The 20,702-nt window shown below is 42.5% G+C and overlaps 1 protein-coding gene across 3 annotated transcripts in view; it reads left to right on the top strand.

Moving 5' to 3' along the window:
- FGD6 (FYVE, RhoGEF and PH domain containing 6) overlaps positions 1–20,702 on the top strand; it is a 212,273-nt gene that overhangs the window by 98,056 nt on the left and 93,515 nt on the right. For all 3 annotated transcript variants that reach the window (XM_073573217.1, XM_073573215.1, XM_073573218.1), the window contains 2 exons: positions 10,064–10,131; positions 10,212–10,242. In XM_073573217.1, coding sequence (XP_073429318.1) covers positions 10,064–10,131; positions 10,212–10,242 — 99 coding nt within the window. The remainder of the gene's footprint in view (positions 1–10,063; positions 10,132–10,211; positions 10,243–20,702) is intronic.

Here is a 20,702-nt window from a genome sequence, read left to right on the forward strand (position 1 = left end):
ATGTTGAATGGCAAACTACAGCATGGGTGGAATAAGGTACCTGTACCTTTAAATTGCTTTGATGGCAGCACTCCCGCGCTTTGCCTGGCTTCCTGCTGCTGGTGTGTGAGGGGAATGAGGCCGGATACTATTATGCCGGCGTATGGCATCACGGCAGGAAGTGACGTGTGCTGCCATTAGCACCTACACTATAGGACATGTATAGTTTGTAGTGTAATGCTGAGAATGAGAAAACAGGATGTGTATGGTTAAAAACAGGAATATAAAGATGAATAAAGTTTGTAGCAGAAATAGAGTCCCTGATTCTTAAAGGGATCCTGTTATGATATAAGAATAAATTATGTAAAGAGGACTTAATAGATAGCATGTAAGTTATGGGAACTAGAGTGTCCTAGCTGGGAGCCGGATTAACAGGTACTGATTAAGGGGGGGGATTACTATGTGGCAAGATTTTTAGTCCCTGGTTAAAGGGTCACGCTGTCATAATATCCATGTAGTAGGTTAGTAGTTAGTTGGCTAGAGATAGAGAGACAAGGGGCCAGTGGAAGATGACTATATAGGGTATCTGGGTACTCACCTAGGTTTTGAACGGGGATCATTTTGTCTGTGCGAAGAGATGTGAGAGTTAGTAAAGCCAGTCAATTTCTCTGTTAAGTCCCCAGGGTGTCAGGGTACATTGGGTGTGTATCCAATATGCCTCTCTTTGTTTGAAAAGTTTTATGTGGTTACCACCACGTCTGGGTCTAGGGAGCTGTTAGATGAACTGGAATCGCAGTTGTGCTACTGTGTGTTTTGCACTTTGAAAGTGGTCTGGTAAGGCAGCCATGTTTTGCCGCAACGTATAGTTCACTTATGACTTGCGATGCGGTCCCTAACGTGCTGGGTAGTTTCTCCCACATACTGTAACCCGCAAGGACACTTCACAACATAGACCACAAAATTAGAATCACATGTATAAAAACCCTTTATGGGATATGATTTACCTGTCTTGGGGTGCGTGATATGGTCTGCCTTAATGACATTAAAGCATGCCGCACAGCTTATGCATGGGAAGGTGCCATTCCTGCGGCTGCCAATGTAGTTTTGTGTGGGGATCTTGTTAAGACTACCAATGTCTGCCCTTACTAGTTTGTCCCGTTTATTGGGAGGTCTCTTGGTACACATTAATGTGGGTGACCTGAACGCCTCTGTTAGGGTACGTTTTGGCTAAGAGTGGCCAGTGTTTTTTTTAATGGTAGCGTGGACCTTGGGCATCATAGGATGGTATACATGTACAAATGGAATGCTGTCATTCTTGGCCCTGGAATGGGTGGTGGGGAACTGTGTGGTGAGGATTCTGTATTCCTCTTTTTCAAGTAAGGTCCTAGGGTTGGCACGGTCACTGAATTTCTGTCATTAGTTTTTTAATTTGTACTTGAGTACTTCTTTGTCGGAGACAATGCGCGAGACCCTCTGAGACTGTTTATGGTAGATTTGGGGTGGAAGCTGAATAAGTGCAAAAGGCTGTTAAAATCAGTGGGTTTAGAATAGAGATCCTTTGTTAACAGACATTCAAACGACCGCCAACTGGTAAAAGTTTGTCAATCAGCAGTTGTATCGTGCCGCCAATCGGTAGGTGAGAATGGTGTCCTAAAATGTGACTACAATGTGACAGAGGAGCCATTCATGCTTTGCCAATGATGAATCCACAGTATATCCAACGGGATATATTGAATGATTTATTGAATAGGTTTACAGAGTCAGTGCGTTTCGAGACCACGCGGGCACTCTTCACCAGGACAGAAATGTGACCTTTTCTTCATCCAATTTGGTCCTTTCAAGATCTTTGTCCTTGCAGCAGCCATGTGATTACATATGCGAGATACACGTTGCTTTGTAGCAACCAAGCTTGGTGAGTGGATTCCCTTCCTTCACCCCTCGTTTTTTATCGTTTAAGACCCTATTGTGCTCTTTTTCCAGTTTTCTCTACTTCTAAAATGTGATTGACATTAAGACCTTTGACCATTGCTTTTGTGACCTGTTTCCATTTCCAAAGCAAAACTAGTTCCTAAGAATGAATAGTTATAAAATTTCTATGTATTACATGCATATGCTACATTCAATTGAATAGAAATATTCTATTGTAAATACATGAAGCTAACAAATGGCACAGCTGACAGCTGTGTTATCCATACCTTTGGCCCAGGCCCAAACACACTTGATTACGCCAAGGTCTCTTCCCTTTTTTAACATTCAGTACAGGAATTACTTGAGGATTTATATTACTGTGATCTGAGGTTGTGGGTTGTAATAATCACTTAGGCAGGTTAACGATGTAACTATTTTTTTTATTCCTTATGTTCATGGTCTTACAGAAACTCTGGGTAGATCGCCAAAATACAATGCCCACGGGCCACAAGATCCCAACCCAGGGCCGCTAGTTTCACTGCCCCATTACCAGGCGATACCCATTGTCTCCCAACTTTGGCTTGGCCCACAGATTTTATACCCCCCACCAGTATAGTCTGTAGTCACAGTCCATAGTCCTCTAGACGACGGATACCACGACCGTGGTATGTGCATCCTGCTTCAGCCGGCAATAACATATAGTACATTTTCACCCTTCTGCTAACTTGCCAAGGATTAGAACCTCTGTAACTTTGGGGCGTCCAGAGCTAACTACCCCAACCAGTTGCACCCCACTTTTAGTGGGTACTCACAGAGTGGAGGTAGCAGCAAGCTTAGGAGGCTTAACGAGCACAGTGAAGTATGTGGCCAGGTGGCCGTAGTTGTCCAAATGTCTTCATGGGTTCAGTGATGGGCACTGGAGCATATGTGTATTCCAACAGTTGGAACCATGGGTCCTCTCCTTGGCTAATGCCCTAAACTATAGTGAACTGTAGGGCGCTCATACAATACCTAATCAGCAGGCATTCCACAGATTAACATTCAACAAGAGTCAACGTATAGGCTCATATGAAACAATGGCTCATATCCATTGACCTACTGAACAATACATCTGGCGTAATTAAGAATAAGCGGTGTGTCGTAACATTTAGGCTATGTGCCCATGATCAGGAACTGCTGCGGGTTGTGACAGCATAGTGGATGGGATTTCTAGAAATCCCATGTCCACTATGCATGCATGTGCGCCTGTGATCACTCGCGGACACTGACATGCGGCGCGTCTATCAAGACTTCAGCGTGTCAATTTCTCTTGTGGAGACGCTAGGCTCCACAAGAGAAATTACATCAATAGAAATGTATTGAATGCAGTAAATCCGCACAGATCAGTGAACACATGCGGATTTACCTGCATTCAATAGAAGGCAGCGCTGTGGACACAACGAACATACACTGCGTCCAAAGTGCTTCTAGTTTCGGATCGTATGCACCCGGCCTAATTTTACAATATGTTAGGATACGAGCAAACCCAACATAAACCGTTCTCTGAACTATTTACTGTATGTGTATGCATATATTATTGTGTAATTACACTATAATATATCTGTATATACCTGCTTACAAATGCTCGGTATTTCTTTATAAATTACACATTTTGATGACTTTTAATGTAAAAAGTCAGTTAACTCCTTCTTACATTAGGACTTCAGTTCACATCCTGGACAGTGTCTGCATGTGTGGAGGGGGCTCAGCTGAGCTTCCTCTGCTTAAGGCCAATGCCGACTATATTGCATGGTTGGCATCGGACTCTTAACATGATGTGTATGGAGGAAAAAGTTCCCATCCTTAAAGGCGTTGTCCACTACTATGGCAACCCCTTCTTAAACTAAATATTCGTCCTTGATAAAATAATAAAGCCTATACTCCCCTCCTGTGCCGGCGCAGTTCCCGCAGTTTCGTTATTCACTCTCCCCGGGGCTGTGATGCGATATTGTAACATTGTATTTCCTTTCAAGAATAAATGGCAATAAGTTATGGTTCTATGCAATTCTTATAAGGTTCATTCTATGTTAAATTTTGCATACTCCCCTAGATCCTTATCAGATGACTCTTCTATACAGATAGACCCATTACGGGTTCGACGCTCCTTGGGCTGGAAGCTTAACCCATTTTGGCTCAAGCTCATTAATTGCAACAATATTAAAGATAAATTAGTGGAGTTCTTTGACACCAATCTCCACCTTGCGCATACCAATATAGAGTGGGATTCCATGAAGGCCTTTTTGAAGAGGGTGCTAATTAAATAAAAGCAGTAAAACATACCTTGTGGGGGAAAAAGGGTGATGAATTGGAGAATAGAGTTCCGATAACCGAACTAGGGTATATTCAAAATAAGCACCCTGAAAACTTGTTGGAATGGAAAGAGGTCCAAACACATCTTAAGTCATTCTTCTTGGAATATGCGGATAACAAACATATGTTCTTAAAACAACAATTTTATGAGGAAGGAGAAATGACCGTCAGCTAAACCAGACTAGGCTCGGAAAGAAATTGCCCTTATTTATCAACTAAGAGTTATGGAGGGAGAAGCCATCACTCAAACCTCTAAAATATTGCAGATTTTACATGGATTCCATTCTGATCTAAATTCCCCTAGAAATAACTACTCTCAGGACGGCCTCTCGGAATATTTATCAATGATTTGTCTTCCTAAGGATAAGGAGTTCTTGGATTTGCCAATGAGGCATTCCTAGAATAAAATTCTAAAAGCTACAATTGCCTAAATCTCAGGGGGGAGGGGGTATTAGCGCTGCCACATATCTGGGGCTATTTCCTAACTTTTCAATTTCAACACTTTAGGGGGTAGGCCTTGGATAGGACTTATGAAGTTGGGACATCAGTGCTAACACACATTAGGGGAAGTGAAATTTGCAAGCACTTCAGGAATCTCACAAATTTAACGGTAGCTCAAGACTACACCCGTACTTCATTTCTTATACCTAAAATTTGGTGGACTTGTAAAAATCTGTCAGGAATGGAGACCTGCTCTAAATATACTCCTATTTGTGACATCCCCTGTCTAAGGGAGCTTTTACATTTGGAAGTGTTTGGGAATTAGAAAAGACAGTATCTAAAATGTGTTCCAATTATATGTTGTTTGACATTTTATGTTCATTTGATCATTTTGAAACAAGAGTTCAATCTGAGCAACTCTGAGGTTTTTATTTATTTAAATCTCATGCTATTAAAATTCATGAAAATATTTTGGACCTTACCATATAATCGGGTGCTAGACTTTGTGGTATGTGGTAAGCCACCAGGAGGTTGATTTCATTACTACTGTATATAGTCCTCTGTTGCGGAAGATTCTGAGAGATCCCCTGGCTTTGGTTAAAGGGCATGTCACACTAAGAGATATCGCTAGCAATATCGCTATAACTAGTGACGTTATAGCGATATTGCTAGCGATATCTCTATGTGTGATACTTACCTACGACCCGCTCCCCCGCTGGTTATCGCTGATCACGCGAGAACGTTCAGGACTGTTTCTCGTCGTCAGCTTCCTGCGGCGCTTCCTGCTGTGAGGACGAGCGACGCGTGGAGCCGGGCGGGAGGACGCAGGATCGCCTGGTGTGACAGGTAAGTAGTGATCCCCGTCCCCAGCGATGTCGCTGGTGAGATCTGCCTGTGTGGCAGCTCACTAGCGACCACTTAGCGATGTACCAGCGATCCTGACCGCGTCATATCGCTGGTCGGGATCACTAGTACATCGCTAAGTGTGACAGTACCTTAAGGCTAGTTGAGAGAGATGTGGGAAGCATTTCTATAGAAGATTGGGAGGATTTCCTTGAATTGATAGAAAAGATCTCAATTAATAGGAATGATCTTGAAGATCTTTATAAAAAAAAAAAAAATCCATTTGAAAATGGCACCCGCCGCATCTGCGCAATAGCAGCTATCTGTGTGTATAGAGGTGATCCGATAGCCTCTACTGCGCATGCGCCAGCGGCATCCTCTTGCTAGAGAAAATAAAAATTCCTTCTACACTGATGGCTGCTACTGTGCAGGCTCAGGGCACCATTTTCAAATGGATTTTTTTTTAATATCAGGATAACCTAAAGCGCAACAATTATAACACAGTAACCATGCAATTATGCTGCAGCGCAGGTGCCACAGCCGGCACCTTTTTTTTTTTTTTTTTTTCAGAATGTATAGATAATATTCATTATGTAAACAGTGAGGGATCAGTGACCTGTCAGAAGCCAGACTGGTGAATATTATTCAGAGCACCAGAGACCGCCCTAGAGCACGAGCATATCGTTAACTCAAAACTGCAAATAAAGATTAAACAACAACCACATGACGGATTTCATCACCTCAGGTATCATTTTAATCAGTATAATGGCAACGACCTGACATTGCCTGTAGGTTACTGCGCACAATCCTACTGACGGGTTCTCTTTAAGGAATGGTTTCTTCTGCTTTGTAAAATTCTATGAGTCTTTGAGACGTACTCACATGTTTTCACTCACTAATAGTCGAGTCTGTACAGGGCCGGACTGGGACTAAAATTCAGTCCTGGCATTTGAAGGTACACAGGCCCACTTGTCGTATGGTGAATATATAATATATTTTTGCACATGTAGATTACAAGACGTGAGGCGAGTGTAACACGACTATAACATACAGTCACAGACAGCCCGTTATTACAGCTCAGTCCTATTTATTGCTCTATGGCCGAGGTCACACGAGCGTATAACACGACTGAGTGCTATGTGATAAAATATAGCATAGCACTCGGCCCAGTGTTACTCTATGGGGCAGCTCAGATCTGCGATTATTTTCTCATGTCGATTTGGCATGAGAGAATAGCCTGCGATTGGCAGGGACACTCGACTCACTCACACCCACACAAGTCTATTGATGTATATGAAACATTGAACTGCACTCGGATGTCACCCCAGTGTAGTCCGATATACGCAGAGACAGGTAATGGAGAAGATGGAGAAATTACTTTCTCCGACTCCTCCGCAGCCTTGCTCTGATCCTGTCATGCGAGAGGCTCAGAGCACAGCGCACTGACACTCGCATCATGCTTGCAGCAGAGCTGGAGACGAGGGTCATTGGCATATCACATCCAGTGCTCTCGTATCTGATGATATGCGCTCGTGTGATTCCAGCCTTAAGGCCCCGTCTCACTAAGCGACATACCAGCGATCCCGACACCGATATCAAGGTGTCAGGATCGCTAGTAAGTCGCTATGTGATCGCTGGTGAGCTGTCACACAGACTGCTTCACCAGCGATCAGCACAGCGATGCCGAGCGCCCGGCATCGCTGGCCATCGCTGTAAAAAATAGAATCAAAATAAAAAATATAGTCATTCTCACCATCCGATGTCCCGCGCAGTCTTCCGGCCTCTCTCCACGCTCCGGTCCCAGTGATCCTTTGCATGAATGACCGCGAGATGTCACGGTCTCGCGGGATAACAAAGTCTCGCGGTCATTCGTGCAAAGGATCACTGGGACCGGAGCGTGGAGAGAGGCGGGATGGCTGAACGGGACGTCGGAAGGTGAGAATAACTATATTTTTTATTTTTTTTATTATTTTTTACACCTGATCGCTGGTCTCCCGCTGTCACACACAGCGATGTGTGCTGGCCAGCGGGAGACCAGCGACCAAAGAAATGTCCAGAGATTTCTTGCAGCGATCAGCGATACCGGCAGGGGGGCCGCTCGCTGATCGCTGTCACACACAGCGATCTCGCTGGTGAGATCGCTGTTACGTCACAAAAGTTGTGACTCAGCAGCGATCTCGCTACCGAGATTGCTTAGTGAGACGGGGCCTTTAGTTGCAGTACCAAGAAAAGTTGCTACTTTACACACAGAGCTTATTATCTTCATTATATAGATATTGAAGATGACGCTGCTCTCCCCATAGTGCTACGGCTTGGTCCAAAGTGATCAGATTACCCATATTTTGCTTCTATGGGAAAAATGTGGACAGAAAATTTAGCATATCTGCAAGAAAAATTGACGTTGCGAATTTGAAGCATGCACCGCAGGTCAGATTACACTGCATAAAAAAGCCCAGTGGGCAGGAGGTTTTTATACGGTAAATCCCTTCCACATTGCTGAACTGTAAGACACTGAGGCAACAAAAATATGTAGCGCCAAAAACTCACCAAAATCTCATTGTGGACACAGAGCCCAAGGCTGGAGTCACACAAGTGTATAGCATCGGATGCAATATGCTAAAGATACTCGACTCCTGCTCTGCTGCGAGCGTGATCCGAGCGTCCGTGCTCTGTACTCCGATACTCAGTCATCACAGCACAGGAGCGGAGGAGATGGAGAAAGGCATTTCTCCGTCTCTTCCATGGCCTGACTCTGTGTATATTGGACTGCACTGGGGTGACATCCGAGTGGAGTGTGATGTTTCACTCAGTTCACTCAGACCCATAGGCTTGTAAAGGTGTGAGTGAGCGGAGCGCTGCCAATCATAGCATACTGCCAATGTTCTCTCATGCCGATTTTGCATGAGAGAATAATTGCTGAACTGCTCTGCCCCATAGAGTAACGCTGGGCTGAGTGCTATCTGATAAAACATCACATAGCACTACCCTCCACTTGTGTGTTTGAAAAACAACCTGTGCTTTATTCACACTGCGCAGATCCAGTGTCTAAAGTTCTGATGTCACGTCAATGGTGCTGCAGACAATCAGGAGCTCAGCAGCTCATTCTCTGTAGCGCCATTGACGTGACGTCAGAAATGCAGACAAAAATAGATGTTGGGCGCAGCAGGAAGAAAATTGTCCATCAGTGGGAGCGGATGGAGGAAGCCGCGTGTGTGTACGAGGTGTACGGAGCGGAGCCGCGTGCGTGTGTACGGAGCCGCGCGTGTATCTTGGCATATGGGGGGGGGGGGCCCGGGGCCCATAACTTTGTAGTTATGCTACTGCATGGTTGACTATTATCCTTACGCCTTTGAGGAGAACTATAACTCCCAGCATGTACAGCAGCTCCTATGGCATGCTGGGAGGTATAGTTCACCACATAAATGGTGATTTTCTTTTGAGTAAGTGTCATGTTAGCAGATTGGACATAGCTTTTTCTTTTCTTAATTCTATTAATGCTTGCCTCTTAGCTTCTTTGCTCCTCGGTATAACTCAGGTGCTTCTTGGGCTTCTGCTCCATGCCCTCACAATCAGATGCTGCTAAATCCCTTCTGGCCCCACTGACAGGAGGAAGTGGGGGGTCCGATGTCCTGATCATGAGCTGTAGTGAGGCAGGGCTGGAGCAGGACAGTAAGGCCCCCCTCCCCCTGCCTTGTCTCTGTCACCTCGCTGCAGCTCCTGATCAGGAGTCCGGACATCAGAGTGTGGCCACCAACTTCATCCTGTATAACGCGGCAGCACTGATTCTAGCATAACAGCATGAAGGGGGCGACTGATCGAGCGGCCCTCTACAGGGACCGGCCGTTCTGGAATTTGCCAGAAATGCCCGATGGCCAGTCCGTCCCTGAGTCTGTAGGATGCAAAGGACATTGAAAAATGTTTAGAGCTAATCTGTAACTATATTCCAGAATTCAAACTCTATACTTTATTAAAGATAGATAGATTGGACCTGATGAGTTTGGTGTAGTGACCATAAAAATCATGTCAGAAAAGCTGTGTATTCCTGATTATTAAAATGAGTTTCTTATAAAACCAGGAAAATATTAGAGCCAGGTGTATTTAAACTCGGCCCACCCACCCAGCCTGACTGACAGCTGCAGTTTACATTGAGCAGTGTGAGATCTCAGGAGCAGCAGGGAAGGGTTGACACTGAGGAGCTGTCCATCAGACAGGTTGGGCAGCAAATTAGATTACATTTCAAAAAGTATTAGTTATTCTGACACTTTGTTAGAATAAGTACACCAGCATTATCAGGCTTATGAGCTTGTACTGTGCAATCTGGTGACACATCATTCTTAACCTTTCTTGTTTTATACTGTTTTGATTTTTTTTTTTCTATAAACTTGGTTTGAAGTTTATTTTGAAGTTGTTGAATATATACCGTGTAATTAATGGTGCTATATAAGCGAATAAAATAAAGATACCTCATTTATCTGAATTAATTGTTTGCATCTATAGGAAAAGTGGTAATTTTGTAATGGATTGTTCTTCATTCACATAACAGGAAAAGAAGACCAGAAAGAAGACCAAAATTTATTACATTGCCAAGGAAATCATGAGCTCAGAAAAAGTGTAAGTTTGAACTGCCACATTATTTGCTCTTTTTTATGTTTTTGTAATTCCCAAGTTTAATTCTGCTTTCTATTTAACAGATTTGTTGATGTCCTTAAGCTCCTGCATATCGTAAGTACAGCATAATTCAAATAACTGTGGTCTTATAGTTTTGTATTACACAAGCTCGGTGTTATATTAGTTTTCCTATTTGTGTGCCCCCCACCCACCTAAACTCTTATAAGCAACCAAAAAACAAGTTCATGTTCAGTTAGGTATTCTGTTCTTTACACACTGTTAAATCTACAAAGATGAATTATTAGTAATAAAGGTGTGCAAGTTGTGTGCTTGGATGTCATGCTGTGTTGGTCTTCAGAAAGGAAGTAGTGCCTCCAACTGTCCTGGGAGCTGTGACCCTAACTAACTCTGTCCTATGGGTACTCTTAAAGATAGAGAGGCCTGAGTCTCCAACCTTGCTATGTTACTGTGAAACCCCTAATCTGACCCCTTCTCACCATATGAGGCATGGGACAGAAATGTAATGTAAACAAGACACAAAGACAAAACAGGGATAACAGAAAACCTCTGTCATACAAAAGCACTAACCAACAATAGGGAGGAGGATAGGGACAGGGAGGAATAAACTAAATGGGTAACGTGACCAGGAGATAAACATACCCATACAACAGCAACCTACAGAACACCACAACTCCAACTCTAAACTTTAACTACTCAGTGTTAGCAGACAGCACAGGAAGATGAATCTCCAATAGCAACAATGAACTCCTATTCAGCACAGCGACTCCTAGCAGCAAGGAAACCATGTTCACCAACAGGACAGAGCGGGTCTAGCCAGGTTTTTATAGGAAGAGTTAACAGATCAGAAGCAGCTGAAATGGAGCTGACTGTTTCTGACCAGCATAGAAAGTGTTGTTAACCTCTCCAGGACCAAAGGAAACAAAATTAATTTAATCCAAATACACAGGTTAAATAGAAGATCTGCGATTCACAATACACAGGGATCTTCTACCCCCAGATCTCTCAGGTTGGCATGACACACTCGTGACAATGCATTTGGTGTCCCCAACCATTCATTTTGACTCCATCTATAGTATTTTGGTTTGCCTTCTTTAGATCTCCATTGTCAATATCATCAAGGACACATTGGCCCCGATTCATCAAAGTAATTTTGGCAGAATTTTGTTGTAAAGCACTTTAAAACGTTGCAACATTTTAAAAGCCGCAAAACTCGTAGTTGTGTTAAAATTTTTTCAACTTTTTGTGTTTTCACAGCAGCTTCTCCCAGCTTCACCAAAATGAGTGGAGTGGGAGGGAGGGGGGTGAGGCAGGGGTGTGACATCACAGCTTCTTCAATTCACGTCGAACTGTGGTCTTCCCTATGCAAGAAATTTTACTCCAGGGACTGTAGTAAGATCTTTGCCATTGCACACGGTGGCATGTGCTTCTTAATCAGTAGCATCTACGGTAGCGCCTACACGCCCCCTTATCAGGAGCGGCAAGAATATGGCTGGTCTTGATGTATCGGGGCCAACATATACATGGGCAATGCTGTGCTTTTGTTTTGATCCTAAAAAAAAAATTAGAGCTTCTGAGTGATTAAAAGAGTAAAAGCGCTAAGAATGAAAATGTTGTTTCCATCAGCCTTCTAGTCTGAGGACACAGCTGTTGAGATTTTTGAGATTTCTGGCTTATCGCTAGAATTGGATCAGAAGGAAATCCAGGACTGCCGAGGAAGTTCACTGCTTGTAAATATAATAAAGTTTATATAAAACTTTCAATCCCTCACAACAGCTGCAAAAGGTGTAATATTGATGCCATTACTAAACAAGCAACATCCTCTACATACAGATTTTTCTAAATCAAAAAGTCACAAAAAATTGATATTTTCTCCTTTTCTCCACATCTGGAGTACGGTATTTAGAATCACTTATCTATATTATCTCCATTGACCACAGTTTTTTTTTTTTTTTTTTTGTAATATTCTTCTCTTTCCTCCACGTTGCTGATGATTGTAATGTAAAAAATGTAGTTCATATTACATTACTCATTTATTATTTTTTTTGTTTTTTAGCATGTTTTCTTTTTTAGTTGAACAATGCTATCTCTTAACATAAAATATATACAATAAAACACCAGTCTAAATGTAAACTAGCATTAGAATTCTGGTTCTGAGAGAACATTAAAAATCTACTATATAATTGTCTAATTCTGTCTGTTTGTAACGGAAATCCCACATCGCTGATTGATCGTGCCCGACCGGGCGAGACCAATCAGCAACAGGCACAATCAGGCCGTGAATTGGCCACCGGATTGCCGCCAGGACCTGCCGCCTCCTGACTACATGCGCCGGATCCCGCCACTGCCTGCCCACCCACCCACCTCCGTGCAGTCACAGCCGGCAGGAAAGACTGAGGCTTGCGGCCTGTGCTGGAACTGGGGTGTGGGCGCCCTCTGGTGGGTGCCGCAAACCACCGTCTTTCCTACCGGCTGTGACTGCACAGAGTTGAGTGGGCAGGCAGCGGCGGGACCCACACCCCCCACACACACGCTGCCCTCCCAATGCGATAACATCGGGCCCACATCTAGTCTACTATATAATTGTCTAATTCTGTCTGTCTGTCGGTCATGAAAATCCCACCTCGCTGATTGGTCACGGCAGTTAGGCCGCGACCAATTAACGACAGTTGCTTAGTCGTCGTGGCAACACGGCCGCATTGCTTATTGTACAGGCACATTACAGCCGTTAAAGGCATCACTACTGCGTTGCTCATTACACAGGCACAGTCCTGTACATATTCTGGAGTACAATACATTAGGTAATTGGGTAACAGTAGAACAGTGACTGCAGCTCTGGGTGTAACTTGCGTACAATACATTAGGTGACAGCAAAAAAGTGAATGCAGCTCTGGGTGTAACTGGAGTACAATACATTAGGTAAGATCTGAACAGTGACTGCAGCTCTGGCTGTAACAGGAGTATGATACATTAGGTAAGAGCAGAACAGTGACTTCAGATCTGGGTGTAACTGGACTACAATACATTAGGTAAAAGCAGAACAGTGACTGCAGCTCTGGGAGTAACTGGAGTACACTACATTAGGTAACAGCAGAACAGTGACTGCAGCTCTGGGTGTAACAGGAGTACATTAGGTAACAGCAGAAGAGTGACTGCAGATCTGGGTGTAACTGGAGTACAATACATTAGGTAACAGCAGAACAGTGACTGCAGCTCTGGGTGTAACTGGACTACAATACATTAGGTAAAAGCAGAACAGTGACTACAGTTCTGGGTGTAACTTGAGTACAATAAATTTGGTAAGATCTGAACAGTGACTACAGCTCTGGCTGTAACAATAGTATAATACATTAGGTAAGAGCAGAACGGTGACTGCAGCTCTGGGTGTAACTGGACTACAATACATTAGGTAACAGCAGAACAGTGACAGTTGCTCTGGGTGTAACAGGAGTATAATACACTAGATGGTGGCCCGATTCTCTCTCATTGGGTATTCTAGAGTCTCTGTTAAAATAAAAAATAGTTATATACTCACCTTCCGACGACCCCTGGACTCTGTCCCTCCTCTCATCACGCTCCCGGCATCTTCCGGTCCCAGTAATGCTTAGCGAGAAGGGCCGGAGATGACGTCACTCTCGTGAGAGCGCGACGTCATCAGCGGTGTTTCGCGCTAAACTTTACTGGGACCGGAAGATGCCGGGAGCGTGGTGAGAGGAGAGAAAGAGTCCGGGGGCCGTCAGGAGGTGAGTATATCACTATTTTTTATTTTAACAGAGACTCTAGAATACCCGATGCGATAGAATCGGGCCACCATCTAGTATACTATAAATGGCTATTGACAGTTGGGAGGAGAGTATGTAATACAGAGTACGCATCAGAGCCAGGGGTCTCAAAGGGGTTGTCTGGTGTTCTGAAAAGTCTGCAGTCATGTGACTGCAGACTTCTGAATCCTGACACTGTGCAGTGAGCACACTTTCAAAATTCACCGGTATTGGCAGTGAGAGTGGGCGATCATGTGATTGCCGGTCTGCTAATTGCATGCAGCCATGTGGTGACTAAACATGCTCAAATTCTCTCAATTCACTTGGGTTAAGAGAATCCAGGCATGTCTATTTTGAATGTGGCTGTAAGGCCACATGCGCACACAGAGTATTTGGTGAGTTTATTTACCCCAGTATTTGTAAGTCAAAACCAGGAGTGGAAGAATTAGAGGAAAAGCATAATAGAAACATTTGCACCGCTTCTACATTTTTCACCCACTTCTGGCTTTAGCTTACAAATACTGAGGTAAAAATCTCACCAAATACTGGATGTGTGCATGTGGCCTAAGTATGTTAATCTCATACTTGCTGTCACGTGAACGTCCACGCTCAAGCTGTCAGGTTTCAGAAGTCTGCTGTCATAGAGTGACTGCAGACTTTTATCAGAAGACTGGACAACCCCTTTAAATAATGCATTGAAATAACATTGGGTACATGGTAAACCGTTTTTTTTAATTAAAAAAAAAACAAAAGAAAAACATAACATAAAAGCCATCCCACCAACATAAGGTGTAGCCAAAATCAGGTTGGTCCTAGCCTATAGTATTAAAACCTTACCATGTGTTATAGTGACATCCTGTGTGAATAAATGCTGAACATGACCACATCCCAAAGATGGACACGCCTAGTGGGAGGTTTTTAAATGTAATATCCAGTTCAAAGGAAGGGAGACCGCACCATTACCTGCACTAAATGCAGAAACCTGAAATTAAATTAAAAAAATTGATGTGGAGTACAGGTTGATATGCATTCAAAATAGGAGCATGTTCACACTAGCCAACAAAACCCAAGACAGATACAAAAATGAACACATACATTGCTGTAAGAAAATAAGTAAAAGCAATAGTGCATATAAATAACATAGGGTACTTAGTAAACGCCATTTTCGATATAAAAAAAACTAAAAGCGTTAAAGCCATCTCGCCATTGTCAAGCAGAATACTCGGGGCAGGAGGGAGAATAGCATAAAAACAAAATAGGCGACTTTTGACGTGCGGACATGTGCTTTTTAAAGGTAAGCCTTTCATGTGGCATATCTGAAGCGTAAATATAGTAATAATTCTGTTGATGGCTGATATATCTGCCTTTTTCTTGTAAGATTTTACATTATGTTGCACTTTTTTTTCCTGGAACTAAATACTGACGTATCCAATTTCCTGGATTACCAAATTCAGTGTTAAAGGAATTTGAATGTATTGGTTGAAGAATAATATCCAATTAATGTATATTCATATTTAGTCACAGAGACTATGGAACATACCCAAAATAAAACGTAATCTTATCATATAGAAAATACATACCCAAAGAGGTAAAATGGAAGAAAAATCTAGCGCTATTATGTATTCTGCTTGACCATGTACCGTATATACTTGCACATAAGCCGAGACCCCTAATTTTGCCACAAAAAACTGGGAAAACTTATTGACTCAAGTATATAGGGTGGGAAATGCGGCAGCTACTGGTAAATGTCAAAAATAAAAATTGATACCAAAAAAAGTATAATTGAGACATGAGTAGGTTAACTGTTTTTGAATATCCATATTGAATCAGTAGCCACACATAATGCTCCATACAGTTCATGATGGCCTCATAAGATGCTCCATACAAAATACGCCCCATATAATGGTCCATAAAGTTCATGATGGGCCCCATAAGATGCACCATATTAAAATATGCCCTATATAATGCTGCATAATAGGTTAATGATGGCACCATAAGATGCTCCATAGAGTAATATGCCCCATATGCTGCTCCATAAAGGTTGATAGCCCCATAAGATGCTCCATAGAATAATATGCCCCATATGCTGCTGCTGCAATTTAAGAAAAAATGACATACTCGCCTCTCGCTGCTGGGGGCCAGGTGATGGTGTCGCCGCTGGCTCCACCCCCGCGTGCCGCTCTGTCTTGCGGGTCCTCCGGCTGTGACTGTTCAGGCAGAGGGCGTGCACTAACCACGTCATCACGCCCTCTGACCTGAACGTCACAGCCAGAGTACCCGGAAGACTCAGCGGCATGCTTTGGTGGAACGGAGACAGGTGAATATCGCATGGCTCCCCCCCCCCTCCTCCCTGTCATACTCACCCTCTCCTGGCGTGGTCTCTGCACGTCCCTGCTTCTCAGATGGTCTCCGGTGCCAGCAGCTCTTCCTGTGTTCAACGGTCACGTGGTACTGCTCATTAAAGTAATGAATATGCGCTTCACGCCTATGGAAGTGGAGTCGCGTGCATATTCATTACTTTAATGAGCGGTACCATGTGACCGCTGAACACAGGAAGAGCTGTCGGCGCTGGAGACCATCTGAGAAGCAGGGATGTGCAGAGACCGCGCCAGGAGGGGGTGAGTATGATGTGACAGTCTTCGGCTCCTTCCGCTCCCCCTCCTCCGCAGACCCCCTGGGACAATGATTCGAGTATAAGCCAAGAGGGGCACTTTCAGCCTAAAAAAATGGGCTGAAAATCCAAGCTTATACTCGAGTATATATGGTATGTATTTTGTTCTGTAGCTTTGTAGTGTAGATACTTCATGCTCGATTAGCAGCAATAAATTCTTGCAGGAAACAAGTTTCTAATGAGAGGTTAGCCATTCACCTTTCCTGTTTTTCAGGAAACGCTGGAGATTTTAATTTTTCTTCCCCTGCTGAAACCACAGGCAGAACAATCTTTATTTTTAAATCCCTCAAGTGACTATATAAATGGAGGAAAAGCTTTTTATGCATATTGTGAAATCTGAGCGATCTATAGGAAAAGCACACAGTAAAGGTCTCCGTGCTGTGTAAGAAGTTTTCAGCTTCTGGAGAATAGATGGCGTACAGCAGAGTGTAGGCGAGTTGAGGCATGCAGATGACCCGCTTCAGTTGAAAATGTTTAATGCACATCTGTTAATGTTTTCATACAGGAAAAAACGCAGAAATCAACATGCACGATTCATAGCCGAACAAATTTTAATATGGTTTTACCTGACAATTTCTTAAGCTTGAATGCGGATGAATTTCTGTGTGTTAGACTTCACTCCAAAGTTGTGGCAGTCCATCACCTCCAAACTACATATTAAATGGTCTATACAGTGTTGTACAGGGACTTGGTCCCTATAACAACCGCACTAAAACTGTACCTGCTATTTGGACAGTGACTGAGAAAATAGCTTTTACCTCGTTTTCAAATCACGAGGCTTCTGCCTCCCTTCCCAGAGCGAGCACTCTCCTAATGCTACTGGCTACTGTGCCGCTATAGTATTCTTCCAACGCCGCTCACTACACTAATTCACCTGGAAGTGTAAATCCAAAAGGTTGTTAGCAGAAATTTTCCCTGGGGGCATGTGCTTCTTCCTCTCTATAATGTTGACCAATCATACAAGAGGGAAAAAAAGAACAATCCTCCACAGTAGCTTAGAGCAGGTTTTCTTCTGTATAAGACATGTAATGATAGTCAGATCTACTCACTGGTCTTACTGCAGAGTTGTGTGCAATTACAAAGTCCCGGGAGTAGTGCAGAAAGTACTAACAAGTTTCATCTCAAGGCAGTGTGGGGGAGGGGAGTACAGCAGAGCTGACCTTTGTCTTGTTACAAATATGTCTGCCGCTACAGTATTTCTTCCCCCACATGGACTTTTGGGATATGAAAGCTAAAAGGCGTTAGTGCTCTTTGCTCTCCTCACTGCAGTAATTTTAAGTGCCAGACGTAGAGTAGACTGTCATTACATGTCTCACACAGGGGAAAACCTGTTTTTGTTTGTTTTTAACTGTGTTGTTACATGTTTATAATCACATAGTATCATACAAAGGAAGTACACACTGCCAGTGAAAATTCTCAGGTAACATAATTTGGACTTAAAAGGAACTTGTCATGTAAAAAAAGCTGTTAATCGGCAAATGCAATAATCAGAAAGCATGTTCTTTATATAAAGGCTGAGAGCATAATAGTTAAGCTTCTCCAATAAAAAGGGAGTAGCACAGACCACTATTTAAAAAAAAAAAAACTGCAAAAATATCCTTTATTAATAAATTAAACAGTATCAATTTCAGACAAAGCCACAATGAGACATAATGCAAAAATTCAGTAGGGAAAAGGAGGAAACATGCCAGTATACTGAGGAGAGGCTGCAGGTCCAGATTAAGACTTGGGCAAGCATAGAAAAATATGCAAACGCATAGGAGTGCTCAGGGAAAAAGTACCCAAGTGACACCATAAAATAGTAATTATATGGAATTTATGAAGCGCACCCATGTGCTGCTCAGACATACACTGATGTAATGAGTTACATACGTCCAGGTCACATGTATTGAACGATCTTGAACGTATGGATACATTATATCTTTAATGCAGCACCGTGACTGCAATTGCGGTGATCACATTGAGGTTACAGTGCCATCTTACCTCAGGGTACATGGTGTCCTCGTCCTGAGGGTGGCGATGCCCCCCCCTCCGGCAACTATGATCACTGTGATTGGCTGTTCAATTCTAACATTTTAACCCTTAAAAATTCCTAACAAAAAAATAAAAAAAAAATAAAAAAATTGTGCTGATGTAAATTAGACATGTGAGAAATGTTATTTATTAACTATTTTGTGTAGCATATCTCTTTGATTTAAGGGAATAAGGATTCAGAGTTTGAAATTTGCAAAAGTTTCAAAATTTTTGCCAAAATTGCATTTTTTTCTCACAAATAAATCCAAGTAACATGAAAAATGTTACCACTGTTATGAAGTACACTATGTCATGAAAAAAACAATATCAGAATCGGTGGAATTCGTTGAAGCGTTCCAGAGTTATAACCTCATAAAGTGACAATGGTCAAAATGGTAAAAATTGGCCTGGTCATTAAGGTGCCCTGAGGGGTGAAGGTTTAAAAAAAATGCAGTTGAAAAATGCACACAAAATGTATCTAAACTTTGTCTGTATATCCATCCTTAAATTAAAAATGCACCTTGGACATTGTAAGAAAATTGCAAAACTATGTCACGTTATCAGCTGCGTATACTTTTAGAAGAATATTACCGACTTATGGGAATGACGTGGAATGTAATGTCTTCCAAGGCATTTTAGAATTTCTATTGCGTTGCTCTCACTTATGAGGGAGAAAATCCGATAATAATCGACTTTGTAATGTTGTATCTCTGTCCTCTATGACGACACCGCCTGGTGGGAGCTGAGAATCAGTAGGTTTATCGGCAGGAACATAGTGCACAACTGAGAAATTTCCAGTCTCTATAGACTTTAGCCTGAGCCCTATAGAAAAGATCACAAATGGAATCACTTCAATCACCGTCATTTTATTTCCTGGAGTCAAGTTACGGTACATAAGTGATTACATAAAACTGAAAGGCTACATAATCTGCACCGTGGTGGGGTGTAATTGTGATTAATTTTAAAGGAAAAAAAAAAACAGTATGTCCGTGCATTGTGTTATTAAACTGGCTGGTGGATACTAGCAGTTACCATCCATTTACCCATAGCCAAATATATCATAGTTACTTTGAGGCTATGTGCCCACATTAGCGTTTTAAAGCTTATACAAAACCAGACTTCTTTCCCGAAAACGCACAGGTTTTTTCGCGCAAAAGCCGTGCGTTTTTTCTGCGCGTCTTCTGGACTCATAGGAAACGGCTAAAAACGCGTACTGAAGCGGAAAATAAAGAGCATGCAGCTTTTTTAGCTAAGCGTTTCCTATGCGGAAAAAAACGCATCAATTGGCACAAAAAGGCCAAAATGCATTAAAATTAATGGGATGCTTATTTTAAGCGTTTCTGAAGCGTCTGAGCCGGCACAAACGCTTCAAAAACGCTTAAAAAAATGCAACGTGGGCACACAGTCTGACATTACCAAGTCGATGTTTGTTTTAAACAGATTTAAAGTAGTTGAATGCACTCCTGAGTGATGTGAGCGTATTAGGTAACTAAAATCAAATAAAAATAATAATTTGAAATTTCAAAACCTTTGCTTATCTCCAGTCAACTACACTATGTATTCAGATGCTGCAAATAAACTTCACTGAAAATCTTAAAACTGAGAAATTTACAAGGTATTCGGAGCCTTTTTTCATATAGCATTACTTAAATTATTGTGAATCTGTGTCCAATATATATGCTTTTACAAGGGTGCCGACGTTTTCTTGACAGAAATGTAGACATTTTTGCAAATTTATGAAAAACTGAAATATCACATGGTCATAAGTATTCAGACCCTTTGCTCAGACTCTCATATTTAAGTCTGCTGTCATGCTGTCCTTTTCCTTGTGATCCTCCTTGAGATGGTTCTACTCCTTCATTGGAGTCAAGCTGTGTTTAATTAAACTGATAGGACTTGATTTGTAAAGGCACACACCTGTCTATGTAAGACCTCACAGCTCACAGTGCATGTCAGACCAAATGAGAATCATGAGGTCAAAGGAACTGGCCAAGGAGCTCCGAGACAGAATTGTGGCAAGGCACAGATCTGGCCAAAGTTACAAAAGAATTTCTGCAGTACTCAAGGTTCCTAAAAGAGCACAGTGGCCTCCATAATCTTTAAATGGAAGA

This window comes from Dendrobates tinctorius, unplaced genomic scaffold, assembly GCF_039654945.1.
Source record: "Dendrobates tinctorius isolate UK_male_01 unplaced genomic scaffold, ASM3965494v1 ptg000035l, whole genome shotgun sequence".
NCBI lineage: Eukaryota > Metazoa > Chordata > Amphibia > Anura > Dendrobatidae > Dendrobates > Dendrobates tinctorius.